Source organism: Mustela putorius, unplaced genomic scaffold (genome assembly GCF_011764305.1).
Source record: "Mustela putorius furo isolate JIRA1106 unplaced genomic scaffold, ASM1176430v1.1 tig00003834_pilon_pilon_pilon, whole genome shotgun sequence".
Taxonomy (NCBI): domain Eukaryota; kingdom Metazoa; phylum Chordata; class Mammalia; order Carnivora; family Mustelidae; genus Mustela; species Mustela putorius.
Genome location: NW_025421987.1, coordinates 77,395,012 through 77,419,448, shown reverse-complemented (window position 1 = coordinate 77,419,448; position 24,437 = coordinate 77,395,012). Strand labels below are relative to the sequence as shown.

Below are 24,437 nucleotides of genomic sequence, written 5' to 3'. Positions count from 1 at the left end.
TTGGAAAGTACAAAGCTCCCAAATATCCAATGTCTCTCCCCTGCTCCTATTAACATCTTTGATTAGGGTGATCTATTCATTATCATTGGTAAGACAGTATTAATACATAATTATTGACTAGTCCATAGTTTGCATTAGGCTTCATTCACCATTTGTGTTACACATAATAAGGATATTGACAAATGCATAAGAACACGTGTCGAACGTTACTGTATCATACAGAATAGTTTCATTGCCTTAAAAATCTCCTGTGCTTTACCTTTTCATCCTTCCCCTACCCACTCCTTATTGAATCCCTTGCAACCACTGAGCTTTCAAATTTCTCCATAGTTTTCCTTTTTCCAGAACATCACATAGTTGGATTCATATGTTTTTTGTTTTGTTTTGTTTTAAAGCTTATTTATTTATTATGGTTAGAAAGATAGCAAGGGTGGAACAAAGGTAGAGGGAGGAGAGAATCTCAAGCAGACTCCCCTCAGGGGCACGGAGTCCTACACTGCTGACTCTCACCACCCTGAGATCATGACCTGAGTCAAAAATCAAGAGTTAGCTGCTTAACTGACAGAGCCACCCAGGCACCCCTCATATGTTTGTCTTTAATGCTTAATTCCATGTTCTATATTTGTTCCAAATAGTCCAGATAGTGTGCTTTAAATAAGAGACACATTACTTTATAGTTTTAAAAAATATTTCCAGAGTATCTTTCAGTAGATGAAAAAATATTCTCTGATTTTGTAAGATTCTTTTTCCCCCCTAATTCAGAAGTGAGAAAACCTTACAAGATATATACACTACTGCTTAGAATATTACCTTGCATTAATACAGTGTCTTATGACTTATAACAATAGACATTTATCTCACTGACTCTTGAAATAACCAAGTGAAAGTTTTTATTATGTTTATTAAATAAAACACATGGGGCAGAACTGAGACTCAAACCCAGGTCTTCATATATATAATAACATTTCTAGCTAAATAAAGTCTCAATCTAAGCCTCCATTTCTCTCATTATAAGATATTCTTTATATATATAAAAGAACAAAAAATAATGCAACATACTATGATGATCCATATCTAGTTTTAAGATATTATTTTACTATAGTTCCTTAGTTCTTTTCATTTTTCAGTTACAAATATGATTTTGCAGATTTGGTTATTACCCTAAGGTTAATGTTAATCATTTCAGGTTTTGTTACAGAGATTTAGATAATATTGAGAGATTGATAAGCAGATATGGGTAGACAAGGGCATTGGCACATAAATAGAAATCAATGTACTCCACATTTTTATAGGCTTTGACATTTGACAGAAATTATTTTACCTCCTTTTTTTTTTCCACTTACTATTATGTTTTTCATAACTTTCCATGAAGGTAAGGAGATGTGAGTCATTCATTTAAACTGCTAAGTATATTTGATAATAGGATCGATCAATCCCAGTTTATGTTCTAGTGTTACTGAACTCTAATGACGTTATATCTAAATTTTCAACATTACATTGTGGCAAAAAAAAATGTTTTTCTTATATTTCTTTTGCATACATGCCATTTTTTTCTTCAGTTAGATAACTAGAAGTTGTGGATTATAATATATGTGTATCTTCAACTATAATAGGTCCAGAGAAGTTGTGCCTCAGAATTTTTAATTTTGACAATCTGACAGGTATAAAAATCTTATTATTGCTTTAATTTACATTTCCCTCACTACTAGTAGGGTTCTGAAATAGGAGAAGTTTTTTATTTTTATTTTTAAATATTTTATTTATTTTTTAATTTTTGTGACAGAGAGAATGAGAGAGAGGAAGCAGAGTGGCAGGCAGAGGGAGAGGGAGAAGCACGCTCCCTGCTGAGCAGGGAGCCCAATGTAGGACTTGATCCCAGGACTCAACTGAGCCACCGAGGTGCCCCAACCATTTTTTATATGTATATTCATAATCCAAGTTTTTTATTTATGTTCTTTGACCATTTTCCTTTGAGTTGTTTATCATTTTGGATATTTTTGTATTTTTTCTTTCTATTTAGAATATTATTCTCTTATCAGTTATAGGTAGTACAAACACTTTTCAGTTTGTGATTTATATTTTCCAGATATTTATTATATTTTAAGTATTAACATAGTCAAAATCAATAATTGATCGTTTTTCCTTGAGTACTTGCGGGTTTTTTTTTTTTAATTTTTTGTTTGGTTGGTTAAGAAACACTATCATGAAAATGTTTTTCAAATATTTTAAAATTGAATTTTCAAACTCAAGTTTTTAATCTAGTCAAAATACACTGTGAAGTAGATATTCAATATTACCTCTGTAGTATGGATAGTCAATTGTTCAAACATTCTTTATTAAAGACACTTGAGAATTGTATTAGGGCTGAATTAAATTAATGAACTCATTTGAGGAAACTATATTGTGTCTTCTGTCCATAAATATTGTATGCCTCACTATTTCCAGTTGCCTTTTAGGTCTTTTAATGAAGTTTTATATTTTGTTCCAGAAAAGTTTTGAACAACTATTATTAAGTTTATTTTTATGATTTTCCTACTATGATAACAATATATAATATTTTTAACTTTCTCTATTTTGTATAAGCATGGTATTTAATTTCTTACCTTGGTCATACAATGTGCCTTCTTGTTAATCTCTTATAAACTGTACTACTTGATCTATAGAGCTTTATTTTTCTTGGTTTCAATTTAGACAAAAAGAAGAGTTTTGTTTATTCTTTTCAAATTATACAACTTTCAACTATTGTTCTTATCATCTTGTGTAGGATTGCCAGTGCAGTTTGGAATAAAGGCAATGAGAGCCTTATTCCTTGGTCCTTACTTTGTATTCTTTACTTTAGAAAGAATTTTTCTCAGATTTTATTTAAAAAACAAACAAACAAACAAATGATGTTTGTTATAGTTTCCTTGAAAATTCCCTTTCAAATTAAGGAAGAACACTTCTTTTCTTACTTTGCAAATACATTTTATCATAAACAGATGTTGAATCCTCTTTGAGATAATTGCAAGGCTTCTCATTGACCGTGTTAAAAAATGCATATACCCCTGGAAAAAGCTCGACTTAGTCATGATATGTATTTTTGTAACTGGGTATACTAGTATTTTTTTTAGGATATTTGCATAAATAACAGATTGGCTGACAACTTTTCTTATCATTTATCCTTGTCTGGTTTTGGTATCTGGATTATGCAACCTTCCAAATGTTTAGGGATATTTGCTTCTTTTCCTGGATTTTTGAAGAGTTTATATGTAGCATAGGGATTATCCATTTTACAAAGGAGTGTAAGGATACATACCTAAACTGTTTGGTCCTCATATTTCTGTGTGGTGTGAGGAAAAAGGGTACATTATCACTTAATGTATATTTACATTTCATTTCATTAATATTTTCAAATAATATTAATGGTTATAAATACATTCAAATTTTAACATCTTTATTTCTTCTAAATTTACTGCATTTAGTTGTTCATTCTATTCTTGTGCTTACCTAAGAAAGAGAAGAAAAAAAAAGAAAATCATGGCCATATATCTGGGTTTGGTTTTCTTTGTTTTGTTTTGTTTTGTTTTTTTGTCTTTTCTAACATTAACTCACTCATCTTTTTTTTTTTTTTCCTCTATCAGTTTTGCTTGAAGTAGGTAATTTATTAGTATTTTCAAATGGGATTTCTAGACCTTCATTATGTATTTTTTCCACTTCAATATTATGTTCTATGCTTACCATTACCTTTGCTCAATTTTACCCAGATTCTTAGGCTACAGATTTTTTTGTATAGATGTAGTATATTAATTTCAACATACATTCTTATTATCTTACATTCTAAACTTCAGAATTTTTGCTATCATTCTTTCTTTTTTAAACACTATTCTTAGTTTGCAAGTTATTTTTTTAAAGATTCATTTATCTATTTTGAGGGAGAGAAAGAGAAAAAAAGAAAGAGCAGAGGGAAGAGGGAGAGAAAGATAGATGCTCAAGCAGACTCCCCAGTGATCTGGGGTGGGGGCTCAATTTCGGGAGCCTGAGATCACGAACCAAAACCAAGAGTCAGTTACTGGACTGACTGAGACACCCACCCAGGCACCACCCTCCCCCAACATTCTTTCTATAATATATACAATACATTAGATCAAATAATTTTTTAAGTATTCAAATACAAGGTGTGTGTTACTACTGGTATCTAACTTAATTATGGACTGAAAGGAAGGTCTGTAAGATATTGATTCTTTGATATTATGTGAGATTTGTTTTGTAATCCTGTAGGTTATTGCATCTGTCAGAGAATGTATACTTTAATAAAATGTTGCAAACAAAAATATGTACTCCCTATTATATGAGTGCAGCATCTCATATATATGTCCTGTAGATCAAGCTAGAAAAGTGTGTGGTTATAACTTCATTAATTATTCTGTATATTTTCTCTATATTAATTCAAGTTAACTTATCAAGACAAAAGTTTCCCATATGATTTGTCTTTATCAGTTTTCCTAGTAATGCTATCAAATTTTCCTTTGCATGTTTTTAGACTAGTTTCATGCATTCAATTTGGGAATTGCTATATCTTTCTGATTTCTATATAGAATATGTAGAACAATTATTCTTCACATCTTCTCTATGCCAAATTTTTTCCTAAACTCTTCCTCCCCACCTCTCCTCTGATATTAAGATTATTCCATCATTCTTTTGCTTAGTGTTTCTCCAATATATATTTCCCCAGCATTGCATTTACTTTTGCCAGGCATCCTGGGACATCTCTGGCTTGGGGACAATTTTTATGTAAATTTCTTGGCTTGCAGTTTCTGTACTACGATAGTAGTGGAAATTCTGAGCTAGAGTTTTTGATTTCTAAATACAGATTTTTTTTTTTTCATCCAGAACTCAGATAAAAGAAAGCTTTCCTCCACCAGTGGGTGAGTTCCTTTCTAGTCTTCCTACTACCCCCATGGTCCTGCTATTATATATGAATGCTAGTTACAACTCCCTGCTCCCTATAGGTATATAACTGTCTTCTGTCCTCATGTATTGCTATATTCCCACTCTAAGTTACCAGAATACATAACTTCCCAACACCAGGAAACCACAGGGTAAACTCTTTTGCTTATTTCTCTGATTTTTTGTTCATCTTCATTTTTGCTTCAGAATATTTGTCTTTCTTTTTTAATAGTTGCTTTTCAAAATGTTTTTTTTTTTTTGCATTTCTTAGCATCCTCAACATTTGTAAGGAAGCATTTCAAATATTTTTTTCCTGTCCTCTTCCTACTAGAAGATATACAGAGATCTGAAAAAGTAAAGACAACATTTTGTTCAGAGAAGGATGTTATGTTTACACTGGATCCTCCCAACTGACAGAAGGATCTTCTTATGTATCATTACACAAGGATCAGATGGACATAATATCTAATAGCAAAAATAGCTTTTTCATCCATTTGTTTGCATCCCCATACATGATATTGACCCTAATATATATGTTTTATTATAGTCCATGCCCATTATCTGAAAAGAAATATTCATAGTCTGTTTCCCTGCATGAGAAGCAGCACCACGATCACATTACATTTTTAACATGAATGTCAGCAAAACTTTGGGTAAACTCTCATGACACATCTATTGCTGTTGGCATTGCTAATTCAAACAACCCATTGTTAAGGCAATATTACTCTTCATAGCAATAACAATAGCAATTCTGTAGTCTGTAATTTATTCTACAAGAATAATTTAATTCTTTCCAGTATAATCTATAATAGCAATTACAAAAAAAAAGCCCAATATCCCAAACAGGGAAGTGGCTTAGAAAATTGTGATAAAATGTATGCCCATTAAAATGTAAAAGTAATATGTAGAGACATGGATACCCTATACATGAAAAAATAGAATACCAAGAGATATAGATAATGACTGAACTTAGATAAAAAATGTGGGTTTACAGACAAAATAGTAAAAAGGAGAGATAAATAAATGAAACAAAAACTGGGTTATGAAGGCCTCCCAGGGTCTGCTGTGGTGAAATACTGTTGTAAAAAGGCTTGAACAAACCTGAACCCTTGGATATTTATTCTTCTCCTGCAGTTCCCAGAGTGTTGGGAACTAAAACCCAAGGGTACTTCTCTCCCTATTGCTCTATCTTTTAATACCAAATCCCTGAAACCTGAAGTTGCCTGGGGAACTTTCAGAAAATGAGAGAGGTTTAGACTAGTGCCATAGTATCTGGGGACATGATTACTCCCATTATGAAAACCCAAAAAGATATAAATTGGGGTCTGACTCGGCTCTGCCCTCCTATAATCTATAAGAGGATAGCTAATACTTCCAGATCAACATAAATTCCCAGACTAGAACCCTAGATATCTGGTTGTGAGGGTCTACAACCACACAAAAGAAACATGATGAACATATATAATACCTAAAGTAAACATACTGATACACACAACACATGAATTTAAAAATAAGCATTATAATTAAATACAAGAACAGAAGGGGATCCATTAGCAAAAAGAAACAACCAAAAACCATTTTTAAAACATTTTAAAAAGAACAAATAATAGGTAAGGCAATAGAATAATTAAAAGAAATATGACACAATAGATAGGATGAGTAGAGATGGTAAGTAATAGATAGAGATGACAGACAATTGAATTTAAGAGCTATACCAGATGAACATTTTTCTAGAAATCACAGAAAAGTATAAAGAGAGAAAATAGGGAAGTACAATTAAAACTCATGGCGGATAGAAATAGGATTTCTAGAAATAATATCAGAAGAAGAAAAGTAAATGGAAGAGAGAAAATATTTAAAGAAATAATATTTTTCCAGAAAAAGGGAAAGTTACATCTATATATTTTATTTGATTTTTGTTTTGTTTCATTTTTGTTTTTTTAAAGATTTTGTTTATTTAACACACACACACACACACACAGCACAAGCAGGGGAAGCAGCTGGCAGAGGGAGAGGCAGGCTCCCCACTGAGCAAGGAGCCCGATGCAGGAATTAAGGGAAACATTTAACTGACTAGGCCACCCAGGTGGCCCACATCTATATATTTTATAATGAAGTTTAAAAGCATGAGAGACATAGAGAAAAATTCTGAAAGTTCCCAGTGTGAAAAGCAGATCACTTATAAGACAAACAAACAAAAAACGAAACAAAAAATCCAGAATCAGATTGATAACAAGTTTGTCAAAAACAACATGACACCAAAAACGAAGGTAATTTTCAAAGAATAATTAGAATATGCCAATAGACAGAACCTAGGTTAAAGGTGATATTTTGGGCTGACCTGGAACAATTTGAGTATCCAAAGGAAAAAGAAAAAAAGTAGTACTGAATTAAAACCCACTAAATAAATTAGGGCTATAAATCCTAATTATATATAATTAACTGATACTATATGTATAAATAAACACCCAAAGGGGAAAGAGAATATCAACTAATAGAAGCAGAAGGGAGATGAACTTGGAGTGTCACCACTGGCATCATCTTGATAATGATTAGTTGGACATAAAGCAAAAATAAACATTTAAACTAGTGGGTGGACTAAGAGGGGGTGTGAGCAGGATCTTTGCAATGATTTCAAATGATTGTTAATTATAAAAGAAAAAATTTTAAAAATAGTAACTTTAGGGGCGCCTGGGTGACTCAGAGGGTTAAAGTCTCTGCCTTCAGCTCAGGTCAGGATCCCAGGGTCCTGGGATCCCCTGCATTGTGCTCTCTGCTCAGCAGGGAACCTGCTTCCTCCTCTCTCTCTGCCTGCCTCTATGCCTACTTGTGATCTCTCTCTGTTAGATAAATAAATAAAATCTTTAAAATAAAATAGTAACTTCAAGGAGAAGCCCTCACAGATTTTTGATTAATTTAATTGAATTATCAAAATTAACATGACCAGTAATTGGAAAAACTGATACCAGCAATGGGGAAAAAAACAGTCTCACTTTGTAGTACTGCTGCCAAAGATGCAGAGGCTGAAATTATTCATGGGAAAACATCAGCTAAACTCAGACTGGGGAACATTCTGCAGATAGCTGACATGTAAGCTTCAAAAATGATAAAGAAACATGAAAATCAAGCAGAGACTGAGACGATTCCAGGCTTAAGGAAATAGGACACTTGATAACTCAGAACGCATGACCCTAGTTTAGATCCATTTGCTATTTAGGTCATTACTGAAACAACTGACAAAATTTGAATGGGGCCTTTGGAGTGTACAGTAGGAGTGTATCAATGTTTCATTCTTGATTGTGTGGTTGTGCTGTCTGGGTAGAGAAAATGTCACCGTTTGTGGGAGAATTCAGATGTGATGGTTCGTCTGTTGCTTGCTCTCGGGTAGTTGAGGGGAAAAAAAATTTCTTTGTACTATTCTTGAAACTTTTCTCAAAGTTTGCATTTATTTCAAAATTTTAAAAAAATACACTTGAAATTAGAAAATCCTGGATAACATTTAGATGCCGTTTGTTATTTAAAAAGTCAATGTATGTGTATGTGTGTATGTACTGCTACTTTAAGATAACATTTCCAGCTTACATTTGCCAAATGTTTTCTGTCTTTCATCCTTCAAAGTTGGATGGCAGCTTTAAATTTGATGTGTGAAGTTCAAAAGATTTTGAGATGACAAAAATGTGTTCCACTCAGACCATTTGTACTCAAATAGGGTGAGGAGTGTCAGAGCTGAAACATAAAAGTAGTTGCCTCCCTCTAGTCCTTAATTTCATCACATGCAAAGAAAAAATACTACAGAAATTATTTTCCAGTGATAAGTCTATCTTGCATTTTTGTTGCTATTATGAAGACTCAACTAGTTCTCGTCTCTTTAATCATAACAAGGCTTCATCTCCAGCTGCTAGGAAAAACCCCAACCTTATTTAAAGAGATTTGAGAACTAAAAATTGCTGCTAACTCTGAGTCCTAATTCCAATAAACAGGATCTTTCTGGTTTCTTAAACACAGTTCTTCTTAGGATTCCTAATTTTAATTGAGTATTTCATTCTGTATACCTGACTCTTTTTAGCTACTTGACTCTAGAAAAGAAATTCCAGGATTGGGGTTATGATTGGTTTTCTTAATTTTTCCATTTCCCTGCACTAGGGGCTAGGAAAGTCTGGACTCATACTTCTGATGATTGGGACTTTATAAACTGCTAGCATCTTTCCTAAATGCCAACTGCTTCCCTAAATGTCTGCGCATAAACTGCTTCTGGATTCCATGTCCTCACAGCCTGTATAGCTTTCTGAGTGCTCCTTTTTTCTACATGACATCTCCCTATGGGCTTACCTGGAACAATTTGAGTATCCAAAGGAAAAAGAAAAAAAGTAGTACTGAATTAAAACCCATTAAATAAATTAGGGCTATAAATCCTATAGCCCTAATTTATTTAATGGTTTTTCTGAACCAATATTATTGATTGATTATATGATTGACATCACATGCTCTAGACCAAGGATCTTATTATCCAAAATATTTATCAAAATATTTATGAACTGATCCAGCATATATGCTGACCAATCAGAATGCACTGGCAACAAGTCATTGGACTGCCCATATCAAGAGATACAAACTCATATCATCCAAACTGCCCCAGATACTATGTTCTTCTAGCCACATTGTAACCTTCTCAGGAGCTCCACTTCAGTCTGTCCTGTAGGGAACATCACTTTACACAAGAGTTCTACATAGTAAGCGGTGCCTAGGTGGCTCAGTCGGTGAAGCTTCTGACTTTGACTGAGGTCATGATCTCAGGGTCCTGGAACTGAGCCCTGTGCCTGGCTCCATGCTCAGCAGGGAGTCTGCTTCTCCCTTTTGCTCTCTTCCTGACCAACCCCTTCATGCATGTGCTCTCTCTCAAATAAATAAAATACTTTTTATTAAAAAAAAAAAGTTCTGCACAAGACACTGATACAAGTTCTAATCCTAAGACTCAGTTAGGGCCACTATGTCCCACCTCATCTGTTATTATTTGTCTTACCATATCCTGGATAGTGACAATAACACCAGCTACCAAAAAAAAAGAAAAGAAAAAAGAAAGAAAGAAAGAAAAGAAACTCATTACAATAATGAGTTTTCTCAGAGAAAACTTAAGAATTAATGTCAAATCTGTTGAAAATAAAAAGGACAGAAGAACTAGTTAAATAAAATCACAAGGAAACAACCCACAAATCTAGAATGTAGGACATTCAGGACAATAAACTTGATCCTATAGATCTCAGTGTTAAGAGAAGAAAAAGAGGATTATACTAGATTAGCAGGGAGGCAATTTGTAGGCCTGGCTTGGATCTTGGTTTGGATAAACCCACTGTAAGAAATGTGGATGACTGGCAAAACTTTTTATATATTAAATAAGGTAAAGTTTACTATCATGAAAAAGTGGAGACATTTAATTAAATAAATAATATATATAGTATGATCTCCTTTTGGTAAAAAAACAAACAAGAAACAAAATCTCTAAATGTGTATATTAAAAATCTAGAAGGATTTACATTAAGCTTTGATAATGATAATGATAATTACTGGGCGTTAGGAATGTGTTCTGGACTAAATCATTTATCTTCAAAATCATATGTTGAAGCCCTAACCCTCAGTGTAGCTGTATTTGGAGACAAGGTCTTTAAGGAGAAAGGGTTAAATGGGGTCTTAAGAGTGGGAATTTAATCTGATAGGACTGGCATCTTTATAAAAAAAGAGAAAGAAGCACCACAGGTTTCTTACTCTCTTTATGTGTGCACAGAGAAAAGTCCATGTGAGGACACAGAGAAGGCAACCATCTACAAGCCAAGAAGAGAGCACTTACCAGAAAGAGAATTTTGTTGGCACTATGAGCCTGGAGCTTCCAGTCTACAGAACTGTGAGAAAAATAAATGTCTGTTGTTGAAGCCACCAGTTCTGTGGTATCTTGTTATGGAAGCTCAACATGACTCGTATAGAATGTGTTAATTTGCATCCCTGTTTTTGTTCATCTCTCTCTCTCTCTCTTTCTTTTAATCTCTCTTTTTTAAGAGAGATAAATGTTTCCTAATCTCTTAGCAAACATTAACTGTTTTTGTAATAATAGAAATTAAAGAGAAAAATAAAATCTCCAAATCTGTGTTAGTATATCAAATTTTTGTTCTAAAAAAAAATGAGACTAGCATAAAAATACTGAATGAAAACTGTTTGCTTGGTCCTTTTCACCACATCCTTTCTTAATTTAGTAGCTATCCCTCAGTCTACACAGACACAGACACACACACACACACACACACCCCAAGTGTGTATGATGCATTCTTATGAACTTACATGCATTTTGGGGAAAATATTTAAAGTTTAATATTATTTTGAATTAGTAAAATTATGTAAATAGGAAGATGTTTGAAACAATATGAACCCCAGAAAAAAACGACTTTCATCTTCTTTGTATCCCTTATAAGAGTGAAAGTTGATTAACAGATTTTCCACATTTTTCTACCAAACCATTCCACAAATCACAAACTATTAACTTCGTCAGCAGACTACTCACCTGCAACACTAACCGGACTGCCTATTTCCCACATAGCCATCCAAGTCTATTGTCATCCTTCACTTAGCTCCGTGCCCCAAGAAGCTGACCTCTGTAGATAACATCCACCTAGCTTCTCTGTTCTTGGCTTTAGGGTGGGTTTAGCCAATAGAAGATATCAACAGTGATCAGTAGGTTGAGTAAGAGAAAGATTAAAGCCCTCGTGTTCCATCACCCTCCCTGGCTGGTCACTTGCTGGCAGTGTCTGTACTCCTTGATTGAAAGCCAAGGCACCTGGCAGACTGACCTCTCCTATCTCATAAGGACTTGCCAGTTTCTGTTAACTACTCTCCCTTCTTGCACCTTTACATTTATAGATAGTAAGAAATGCTAGACGTAGAGTGGTTCACCTTTTCTTTTCTTTTCCTCTATTTTATTTTCTTTTCTTTCCGTACTTTTAAGATTTACTTATTTTAGAGAGAGAAAAAAAGGGGGGTTGGGCAGAGGGAGAGGGAGAGAGAGAATCTCAGGCAGACTATCTATTGAGCATGGAGCTTGACAGGACTTGATGTCACAACCCTGAGATCATGACCTGAGCCAAAATCAAGAGTTGGCCACTTAACTGATGGAACGACCCAGCTGCTCCTCACCATCACTTTTCCAATTTCCTTTACCTAATGGACACTTTTGCACAGGCCCTTAGCCAAACTCCCTTGAACTGCACATTTTTAGTGTGGATGTCATTGATTTTCTAATGGCAACCTGATTTGTATGTTGACCAACTTCGGTATATTTAGTGAGTCATCTATATGTGTTGCCAGGAAATGAATAGATGGTGAGGAGAAGAATTTCTTTTATAGTAATAGGATAGGCTAGGATATTCATACCAACTTTCCCACTGAAAGTAATTTACAATGCTGAATAAAGTACAAAATGAATCTTGTTAACAGCATCTAAGAACTAGAAGGTAAGGAATTACTAGGTCAAAATTTAAGTTGTGATAGGAACCCAGATAAGTAACACAATAAAGCTGCTTTCAACTTGAGGGAATTTACTGAACCTAGAGAATCTTTTAATGGCCTTACGAGATGTAAAGTTTAGAAGAAAAAGCCCTGGGCCTGCCCAAGTTGGAGAGAAGGTAGTTCCAAAAAGAGATTCTTCCTCATAAAGTAGACTCGTAAATGACTGCACTCCCCACACCTATCCACGAGATAGTGAAGAAAGTTATCTGTCATGGAACAAAGCAAGAAAAAGGATTTTTTAAAATATTTTTATTTATTTATTTGACAGAGAGAAATCACAAGCAGGCAGAGAGGCAGCCGGAGAGAGGGGGGCTCAATCCCAGGACCCCGCGATCATGACCTGAGCTGAAAACAGATCCTTAAACCACTAAGCCACCCAGGCACCTGGAAAAAGGATATCTAAAAAGCTATAATTCTAGGGTAGCTCTAAAAGAATACACAAAGTATTTATAGCTGCTAAAATTGTAAAGGAAAAAATATAATGACAAAATAATCTAAATCTAATGAGAGAAATAAAACAAAAGTAAAACATAATATGTGGTACAAGGAAGAAACCCAAATTCAGCTAAAAATATGGAAGCATAAATAAATTAATAATCACTTTAAATGTAATAAACTGGAAGTTTCAGCTAAAAGATAATCAGATTGTATTTAAAATACAAAGTAGTTGTAGGGCGCCTGGCTGGCTCAGCTGCTAGAGCATGTGACTCTTGATCTCAGGGTCATGAGTTAAGTAGAATTTACTTTAACAAAATACAAACTAGTTGCTAGTAAGAAGAGATGCTAAAAGAGAAATATATAGAAAGCTGGATAGTGAGAAAAAGAAAAAAAAGCTACTAAGGCTAAATTAATGTCAACCCAAATCAAATTTTAAAACACACATTAAAAATACAAAGAAGAAAAAGAAATTTTAAAAATATAAAGATCACTTCATCTGATAAGTGTTTCAACCAACCAGGAAGATGTGACCTAAGAAATGACCTTAAAATGTATGAATTAAGAATCAACAGAACTACAAGATAAAATAGAGAAATCTATACATATAAGATACAGGCAATTTGAATGACTTCAGTATGGTGCCTAGTTTGAGTGAGCAAAGAACTGTATGCCTGACAAAAAAGTACACACTCTTTCCAAATACTCATAGAACACTGGGAAATAAAGGAAACCTCGGAGAACCACAACACATTCTAATGAAAACTGAAGGAGTGCCTGGGTGGCTCAGTCGGTTGACATCTGCCTTCTCAGGTCATCACCTCAAGACCCTAGGATCGAGCCCTGTGTCAGGCTCACTGCTCAACAGGGTGTCTGCTTCTCCCTCTCCCTCTGCTCTCTCTCTCGCTAATAAATAAATAAAATATTAAAAAAAAGAAAACAAAAGAAAATTGAAGTTGCTTATACTCTAGCTCAGAAGAATATTATATTCTTCCAAGCAGCATACAAGCGCCTAAAGCAAGGCTCAGAAAGTCAGGAGGTGCTCCCTCCAACATGGGGAGCATGGCATTCACATGGAGCTTTAGAGGACAGAGGCTTTTCAACTTAGAGAAACAAACGTGAAGACATGTTTGGATAATACTAAATATAATGATAGGGGAAAATATTGGATAAATGAAGGAAACAGCAGGATGTACAACCAGAAATGCACTCCTCAACTAGCCCACAACATAAAGAGGACCATCAATCTATAAGGATAGGGTATGCTCTAATGGAGTTTATCACATACATCAGCTACGAAGTTTAGTTGAAGATTTTTTAATTTGAAAGAAGCGACAGGTACTTGAGAAATTATATGACAAGAATACAGAAAACAATAAAAACTGCTGAGAAACACTGGGAATCAGAAAACACTTGCTAAACTAATTCTGTTGAAGAGTGTACATCTCAGGTTGTCTTTAGGTCTTTTAACAAACAAACATAACTCTAGACTGAATCTAAGTTGAATCATTTCTGAAAATCAAAACTGTCAAGACAGAAAGCTGGAAACATGAGAAGTTCGGGTGAATGACAGATCTGTGTCACCCTTGGTAAACCCAACCTGCACTCCCCAGGAAACAGAGAATTGACTGTACTTTCTGCGGACTTTGGACAATAGGTTTCCCACCTATGTTCACTCTGTTTAAGACCCTTGATGAGTAGTCCTTCAAAGTCATATCTGAAGCTTTTTTTCCTTTTGTCCAAGGACTTCAGACTGGGAGCTCATGAAGGCTGATCTTTAGTTCTACGGATTACTCTGTTATCAGCTTCCAGCTCAGACTCCTAGGTTCACTGTGCAACTTGCTGCTTGAAGAGCCATAAAATTGAGGTGTCACCATTGCACAGTTTACTGACTTCTAACATTTGTCATGACACTGATTGCAAAAGTATTCTAACTCACTGAATTTTTGGAATAAAAAGTGGCCACTGCATCCATATGCATACTACATAGAAGTTGTCTAGACAAATTAAAATTTTCACATGTTCTTCCAAATACTTTCCTCCACATTCATGGCTGGAAGTTATTAAAACCTACCCTATTAAAATTGCAAGTTTGTAATTTTCTTATATTTTCTTTTTAGGCCTTCTGAGGAATTATTTTTCCTAGAGCACAAAAAAAGGCCATATCATATCATTTCCACACCACTCTGTTATTTGCTTGATGTATATCTACTGAGACACTTTAACCAGAAAAACAAAATGCACTCCTGGATCTTCTCACAACGTTAGGGCTACTCTGAACAGGTTGATTAGTTTCGTATGTAACAAAAAATAATGCTGAATTCAACTGTACTAGTAACATTTCTTGTTAATGAATATTTCCTGAAAAGCTAAAATTTGCTACTTGCCAATAGATTTTAGTTTAACTTCAATTTTTGGACAATATGTTTAATACATCTTTTTAAATCTCTACTCAAGAAATGATAATGAGTACTTTTAAGTAACTGTTACAAATTAGAAATATAAATCTTCAAAATGAAATAAATGAAATAACAGACCTCACTATATTATTCTAATTAGAGTAAATTTCATCAAAGAATATATAGAATTCTGAACAGGGAAATTATTTATTTATTTATTTATTTCTCCATTTGAAGAGATGATCCAAATTTACTTATGTAAAAATTTGTCATCACTGATGACACACAGAAATAACCATTTTTCTATTCATCAAAAGTGATTCATCAAACATATTAAAGATGTTTCTTTTAACTTTTTCATTTAAAATTTTTGCCTTAAGTTAATGGATTTTAAGCTTCCCCCTCACCTTTTTACACTATATTCATCGTTTTTAACCACAAACTCAGACTGATAACTCAAATTCCCATGTTTTGGTTGATTCTCAAGGACAAAGACTGGTAACCTATTAGATCAACAGGTAAGGCCTACAAAAAGTAAGACAAGATCATGGAAAATAAAATACAGTCAATATGCAGTTATCTGATCAACCCATTTGTGTGTGTGTGTGTGTGTGTGTGTGTGTGTGTGTAAATATATATATATATATATAAGTCTTGCTATATCAAGACCTTTTTTCCTGCTTCTTTTTCTATCCCTCAAACAAGTCTTAGTCCTCTCAGGACTTTCCGTATAAATACTTTGCTCTCTACTTCATTTTGTTGAACCTATTTCATGAATGTAAATATTAAATATTCTTGTTTAGTTTAAGTTTCATTATCTGTTTTAGTTAGGTAGCTTTTTTTTTTTTTTTTGCAAGAAACTAAAAATCCAACATAGATTAGAAAAAAAAGGGGGGTGGGCAGGGGATGTGTTGACTCATAGACATGGCCAGTTCAGTTGGTTCACCTTCAGACAAAGCTTTAAGGCTCAGATGATGTGGAGAAGATTTTCTATTCCCCCTCCCCCCATTACTCACTTGTACCTTCCTTGTGTTGGTCCATTTTCAGGTAGGCTAAACTCTTAAGGTTCCAAAGAAGTTACCAAAAAGGCTAAAGGCTTTTTCTTTCAGCTATACTGTTAAAGTGAGTCATTGCTCAAATAAATTCCAGAAATCAAGTCTTGGCACTGTTTGGCCAAGATCATCCTGTGATATGCCAACAGACTTGAGCTAATGAGGATCTATTTCTAGAGCCTGGGATGTGGCCAAACATATTCACACTACTGGGAAGTTTTGGCAACAGCTCCAAAGGGGGCGGGGAGGCAAATGGATGTTAAAATTCCACTAGACTCTTGCTTGGATGATAAAGAATTTGGATTTGTTATATACAAAGGATTAAATGGGTATAATAAATAATTAGTTGATTTGTACACATATTTTTAATGTACTCCTGCCTAACTTCTCTGTGAAAATTTCTTACTGAGGCTCAAGAAAAAGAAAATTCCACAATAAGGTATAACTATGTTTTACATTATTTTTATTCTATAAACTATAAGCATTGCTCTTATTGCTCCAAAATATAGCATTTCATTCTGTATCCTTTCCATGTCCCATCCTGATATATATCAGAATGAGCAAATAATGTATTTATCTGTTTATGAGAAAATTTATAAGTTAATTAATTTATCTTGGCTATCCTAAGTATTATTATCCAAAACATTATGGATAGAGACTTGTTACCCTACATTTAAGATTCATTTAAATTTAACAACTCATACTGCTCCATCACTATTTGGGAAATCTAAATGTTAATACCCTGCACTTAAAAAGATGATGAAAGGAGTGCCTGTTAAACATGAAACACCCACATCTACAAATTTTTCTAAAAACAATAATAGCTACTATATCCATGAGGAAAATTTGATATGGCATAATTCCTTACAAAAGCAGGCTTATCTTATATTTTTAAAAAAAGATTGTATTTATTTATTTGAAGAGAGAGACTACAAGTAGACAGAGAGGCAGGCAAAGAGAGAGGGGGAAGCAGGCTCCCCACCGAGCAGAGAGCCCGATGTGAGGCTCCATCCCCAGACCTTAAGATCATGACCTAAGCTGAAGACAGAAACTTAACCCACTGAGATGCCCAGGCGCCCCTCTTGTTGCTTTTTTTTAAAATGGGGTTGTAGGGGCACCTGGGTGGCTCAGTGGGTTAAAGTCTCTGCCTTTGGCTCAGGTCATGATCCCAGGGTCCTGGGATCCAGCCCCTCATCGGGCTCTCTGCTCCGCAGGGAGCCTCCTTCCTCCTCTGTCTCTGCCTGCCTCTCTGCCTAGTTGTGATTTCTCTCTGTCAAATAAATAAAATTAAAAAAAAAAAAGGATTTGTAAAACAGGTTTCAGTGCACATCTCATTCTTCTAAGCTTTACACATGTTGTAACTTACTGTAAAGATATAGCTATGGGGTGCCATTTTGCTTAGCTATGACATTATTAAACAGATATTGAACATACTGTGGAGGAAACTGATAAAGTTCTTTGGTTAGAAAGACAATTGCTAATATAACATTTTACAGTATGCAAAAGTACTGAGACATATATCATAACTTGATTCTCAGGTTAACCTGAGATAGTAGGTAAGATAACCTTCTGTAGATCCAGAAATAGCAGCTGTATGATGCTGTATGAGCAGTCATGGAGCCAGTACGCGGACTATCAGCTTACTGAGGGCAGGACAGTGGCTGGACCACATCAGGGGCTCTGAATATTTATTGAAGTAACCAGTTAATTAAATCTGGTCTCAGAACTCCAGAGCTTTCCTTACAACTAAAGTATTATTATAGCGTTTTTCACATATTTTAATAAGAGTCCAAGATCAATTTGTAAGGCTCAAAATAAAAGACAATAAAACAAAACAAAACAAAACAAAAGCTCCTCAAAGACTTCTTTCCAGCTTTGAGGACCCAGGCTTATCAGTGTTTTCCATATATCCTAGTGGCTCAATCAATAATCAGTTTAGGAGGCACTCAATTGATTGGGCTTTGCAAAGTATGCGTGCCTCTCTAACAGAGGGCAATCCTGTATGTATTCAGGTTTGGGGTTTCTTTTAGGTGTCTTCAAAATATATTTTTTTTTCTTTTTAATGCTTTTGTTGTCAAGAGAAAAGCAGAAGAGATAAAATCTGGGTCGTTGAGCCTCCAGGCCTGGATGCAGAAACAAGAGTCCTCAGTTGAATTTTACAATGACTAGATCCAAATTGAACAGTATGTAAAGAGAGTCTCTTCGTCAGGACTCTAATGCTGCGGCTGGAGGCAGACGAAAGATGCAGCCTGTAGCTTGCACCCCACCACAGGCAGCTTAACTACTTCAGTTTTATCCGGTGTGTTCCAACAAGGCCAGACAAACCGTTCCGTGGTGCAAGAGGCATCTCTCAGGCGATGATGCGTAAAGACACAGGGATTTTTTAGTCAATCGCAGGAATTAGGCTTTAATGCTTTCTACTAAAAGACTTCATACCCCAGATAGCTGACTGCTATCCACAGAATCTTGGCAGCCAAGCAGACTGCTGAAGCTGAAACGAGGAAGCTCTGTTAAGCAGATTTTCGTGAATGTACAAAATGCTTTATTTGTAAAGCTGCTTTTCTTTGCTACAGTTTAAAATGCTTTCTGCTTCTCCCCTTTTTTTAAAATCTCTCAGTTTGATCAACTCTGTCTTTATCAAAATTACTTTCCAAAAATGTCCCTTAAAGAGCCACAGATGAGAAATAAATGCTCATCTCATCAAAAAATAGAATGCATTTCTTTTTTTTTTTTTAAAGGAATAATTCTAAACATATCAATTCAAGAGATTAAAAACGATCACGGTCCTTACAAAAACTATACAATACACAGAAAGACATGAAATACTTTACCATTATTTGGAAGTTCTAGAGGGCTACAGACACCAGTTTGGGTTCTGCTGTTTGGAGAAGATATCAGTTTCTCAACGAGAGACGCCGAGATGGGCTGAACCAGCAGAGATGTGAGGTTTGATCGGTTCTGTCTAAAGCTTCCATCTGGATCAAAAAGAGAAGGGAACAGAAACCTTAGCCAACAGAAACTAAAAACACTTCAAGAGACATTTTTTGTAATGACTATTTAAAATATGAACCATATGCTCGGAGCTCATTTGTTTATTCCTTAGTTATACTCTACTTATTAACGATGATCTGAGGTACTTCTGTCCAAATACTATTATGTATCCTAGAGAATGATGGCAGATTGTACACACATCTCCTTCCATTCTCCTACAGGACTCCACTGGAATGACAACAAAGGGATAAAAGAGTGTAAATCCACAAGGGCTGACCTAGAGAAGGGACAACAGCAGTAAGATTCTAAAAGCCAGAGAGCAGATACCTAAGTGTCAATTGATGTAACAGACCCAAAGTGACCAAAACCTAAGCGAGCAGAGAGTAAGCTGAGAAGCAATGCAGTTTGTACCATAGAACCCAAAAGGCTTGAGAAATGGTCACAGCACCTACCTATTAAAATACGGGTAAAGGAGGGCACCTTGGTGGCTAAGTTGGAGATGTGCCTGCCTTCGACTCAGGTCATGATCCCAGGGACCTGGGATCAAGTCCTACACTGGGACTCGGGTGTGGGGAGTGGGGTGGGGGTGGGGGAGTGTACCTGCTCAGCAGGGAGTCTGCTTGTCCCTGTATCTTTCCCTGCTGCTCGTGATCTCTCTCTCTCTCTCTCATTCTCTAATAAATAAATAAAACCTTAACAACAACAACAAAAAACATATGGGTAAAGGAGGGGGAAAACAGGAGAATTTGATGAAATTCTGATTGTGAAGGTCTCCCTCCCCCTGAAGTGGTCATTCATGCCTTCAATCAAAGAGTGTCTATTCTTCCCCCCACTCCCTCAGAAAAGTGCGAGGGAATGCTGAATAGGGAGGGAGACACCAGACACAGTGAAGGTGGGGGTATCTCATATTTAAGTGGGATGGTCTTATAATTGCAGAGACTCATCAAATGTTTTACTGTCTTGGTGCCCAGAATCCTTCCTTCTAGGTAGGGCAATAGGACGTTCACTTGTAGTAAATATGACCAGGTCATTGAAGACTATATAAAAATACTGAAAATCTGGAAGCTTATAATAAAACACCTCACCAGAGATATCCTATGTTAAAGTCCATCAATCAATAAACCCCATCCTTACACAGAATTTAAAAATCAACTTAACTTTGCCATTCTCAAGTAGGCACCCTTAGCCAAGGACAATCCCAAAAGGGCACACATGTATCCGAGCTTATGAGTAGAAGAGTAAAGAGGTCAGGAGGCTCAGGGAGGGACATCTCCAGGAAGATAAGGAAAATGGAAAAACAGATGTGTGCTAATGTATTGAGAGAATATTTACAGTAGAGATCATACAGTTAGCACCTGAGCAGTTTCTAAATACATAGAAAAATCAGAAATCTAACCAGTAGACAACCTTTAGCTTCAGAGGGAGCAAAAAGTTGTTCAAAAAAAAATGTGATCATCATACAATGTGAATAATATTTACATGGTCATAATAATATACATAATGACTCACACACATACACACACACACACACAAAATGATACTCTTGGGGGGGGAAAAAAAAGGGACACGTCAGGGGTGATGACCCATGGCGACTTGTGAAAGCAAACAAAATCCTTATCATCCATAGTGGTAATAAATAAAACTGAAGAAATGAATTCGACTCATAAACATGTTTTTTTGATATAGAGAGGTAAATATAAAAGGCAGAGAATGACAAAAAGTACTGAAATAAATCGAGCGTTTGCCTCTGGGAGAGAGAAGAAAGAGAAAATATAAGGAAGGAGGGGAGATGTTGAGATTTTTGTAAACTCACTTTGTAGAATTATTTGAATAGATTCATCTCTAACTTGAAGAAAGACGAAAGTTAAATAAAAATAAGGAGAGAAAACTATGTAACAGAAGTAAAAGAAAAATCCATAAGTACTCAGAGTAAAGAGAATAGAGAGAATAAACCAAACTGTGCTTAAGAACTAAAAAAATACGTATTCAGCTGATATATTTATACTGACTCAGAGAGGAAATACACAATGGAATAACTCTCTCAAGCAGCCAAAACGTCTGTGAACACAGAGCTTTATTTTTCAGAACTTTTATTAGGGAAAACGATTGCCGAAGGTTTTCTCAGAATTTAATTTGATAGGACTGCAGGGGGTGCAGAGCCAACCAGACTGGTATCCAGGCTCCAGGAGGCAGATTATAAATGAGAAAATATGTTACAGAAGTGTTTTCTTAATTTATCATCTGGAAAACCACAAGGCTAAAAAAAAAAAGAAAAAAATATTTAGCTTGAGCCTATGGCAGCCATAGCAGTCATAGCTTGAAGAAAGAATAATAGAGATTTAAGCTCAGGATCAGTTCTGTTATGTAAGCACGGTGCTGGTTGCGTAATCCAGTAACCCCTTTTATATGGATATATGACAGTGCATTTTGACCACAGTGTAGTTCATTGCTTCCTAGCCATTTTCATGTCATAGGACCAAGAGTGGCCATATAATTTGCAGGGCCCAGAGCAAAATGACAATGTGGGGTTTCCTGTTCAAAAAGAATTTCGAGACAGTAATAGCGGAGCATTTAATCAAGGGCGGCCCTTCTGAATGGGGGCCTGTGCAACGGTGGCCATTGCATGCCCCCAAGCCAGGCCCTGCAGGGCTCACACAGCACAAGATGCCGTTCAGCTCACTGAGAAAATATGAAGGGAATTTTCACACCTCAAGGAAGCTGTTATCAGCCTCAGGTAACCAGCCCTGAGTCTCTGCTGCTCCAGGTTGCCATAGTGGTTAATATCTCACAGCATAGATGATGTCCCTCAACACACCAGCTGCAAAGCTCCGATATACCCCTCTTACTCTGAGAAGATTGATTTTCTACTACAGAATGGATTTTCTCTGTTGGCCATTACCTACAGGAGCTCTAGTGTATATGGGATGGTGAGATAGTATTTATGAGAAATGTGCAATCTGCTATTTTAATCTTTTCATGGACATTAGGTCCTGATACGTTACCAACACAAAATGAAACTTCTTAAAATGCTGCATGATCTCACCCTTCTCCTGATCAAATGGCGGACTCTGGTTTGCCATTCAAGGCTCTTCACAATCTCAGACCTTGTAGTGTGAAGGTTATTTCCTATCGTTCGTCTACATACATTTTATGCTGACACATAAGCTGTTCTCCCACATAGTCTGCGAAGTAGGCCCTCCATGTTGTTGCAAAAGCCACCCCTTCCCTTTACTAGCTATTCTCATGCATCACACTGTCTGAACTTCACACTTTCTCCGAAACCCAACTCAAAAGCCCTTTCTACACGAAGCTTTCTCTGGTGCTCTCCTCTCGCTCTGTGGTATTTCTGTGCTTTTTTGTGGTGTTTTTCGTGTCCAATTAACATTATCATTACATTTCATACTTATCACTTTATCACCTTGTTTCTCCTCTTTAAACTCTAAATTCCTTGAAGATGAGATGCCCGGGTGGCTCAGTGGGTTAAAGCCTCTGCCTTCGGCTCAGGACGTGATCCCAGGGTCCTGGGATGGAGCTCCACATCGGGCTCTCTGCTCAGCAGGGAGCCTGCTTCCCTTCCTCTCTCTCTGCCTGCCTTTCTGCCTACTTGTGATCTCTTTCTGTCAAATAAATAAATAAAATCTTTAATAAATAAATAAATAAATTCTTTGAAGAAAAAACCAAGTCTTCTCCATCACTGCATAACACACAATGCCAAGTACAAGGACAGGAACACAACAGGATCAGCAGTTCTTTGAAAAATAGTTTCAATGCCACTATTTCACTGTTTTTCTGAGTGCCTTGAAGATGGAACAAGGGTACAACTAAAGAATAAATTATAATTTTATTAATCCTGCACTTGCTATACATTTGTGCCTTTTCTCCAACTCACTGCCGTCCCATAGTGGAAATATTACATAGAATTTCAAAATCCATCTAACCCCCAAATAAATAAATAATAAAATCTTAAAAATAAAAAGGGGGGGGGGGGTGCCTGGGTGGCTCAGTGGGTTAAAGCCTCTGCCTTCGGCTCAGGTCAGGATCTCAGGTCATGATCTCAGGTCCTGAGATCAAGCCCCACATCGGGCTCTCTGCTCATCGGGGAGCCTGCTTCCTCCTCTTTCTCTCCCTCTCTGCCTGCCTCTCTGTCTACTTGTGACCTCTGTCTGTCAAATAAATAAATAATAAAATCTTTAAAAATAAAAATCTATCCCCATCAACTCACTGGTTAACCTTGCTGTAACATTATCTTTTATGTGGAAAAAAAAATACTATCTCTATAATTAAAATAATCTGAGATGTATTTATCTGTTAATGAAACAATCAATAATTGCATTTTTTTCTATAATTCTCTATCAGGCATATGAAACAATATATTTAAAAGTTAAATATGAGTGAACCCTAAACCCTAATTGAATGTATTTAAATCTTTGCCTTTTTTTTTTTCTGAATGACTAATAGACTTGCATTAGTTTTGAAATATCTGAAGTGGTTCATTAATTTTTCACCTTCAGCTTAATGGAAGTTTGACAAACAGTTCACTTTTGAGAGCAGATAGTAAAAGCAGGACTTTACAGTATACTAAGATTAAATTATGGATAAATGTTATTTTTTAACTCATTTATTGAAGAAGAGCTGAGAATTTTATTTTCTTGCATTATTAAGAGGCTTTGAATAAGAGCGAATACATATACCATTTTTATTCATTTATATTTTAAAACACATTTATGAACTATAAGGTATGTGTTGAAAATCAGGCAGATTGTGTACCTGATGGAAAGGACACCATACAGAAAAGATGTTGACATTACCTCTTAGCTCTGCAGCTTTTATTTTATTTTTTTTTAAGATTTTATTGTTTTGAGGGGGGGGGAGTGAGATCATGGTGGGGGCAGAGGGAAAGGGAAAAACAGACTCAGTGCTGAGCAGGGAGTAAGACGTGGGACTCAACCCCAAGACCCAAGCATCATGACCTGAACCGAAGGGAAACACTTAACTGACTGAGTCACCCAGCCACCACAGCACTTCAACTTTTAGATTATAACATAGATATCATGCCCTGTTCATTGTTTATGCCTACTAAAGACTG

The 24,437-nt window shown here is 35.7% G+C and overlaps 1 protein-coding gene across 5 annotated transcripts in view; it reads right to left on the bottom strand.

Annotated features, from left to right (window-relative positions):
• The window catches only part of NAALADL2 (N-acetylated alpha-linked acidic dipeptidase like 2), a 1,340,010-nt gene that overhangs the window by 316,021 nt on the left and 999,552 nt on the right, over positions 1-24,437 (bottom strand). For all 5 annotated transcript variants that reach the window (XM_004756608.3, XM_045088639.1, XM_004756611.3 and 2 more), the window contains one exon: positions 19,192-19,335. In XM_004756608.3, coding sequence (XP_004756665.1) covers positions 19,192-19,335 — 144 coding nt within the window. The remainder of the gene's footprint in view (positions 1-19,191; positions 19,336-24,437) is intronic.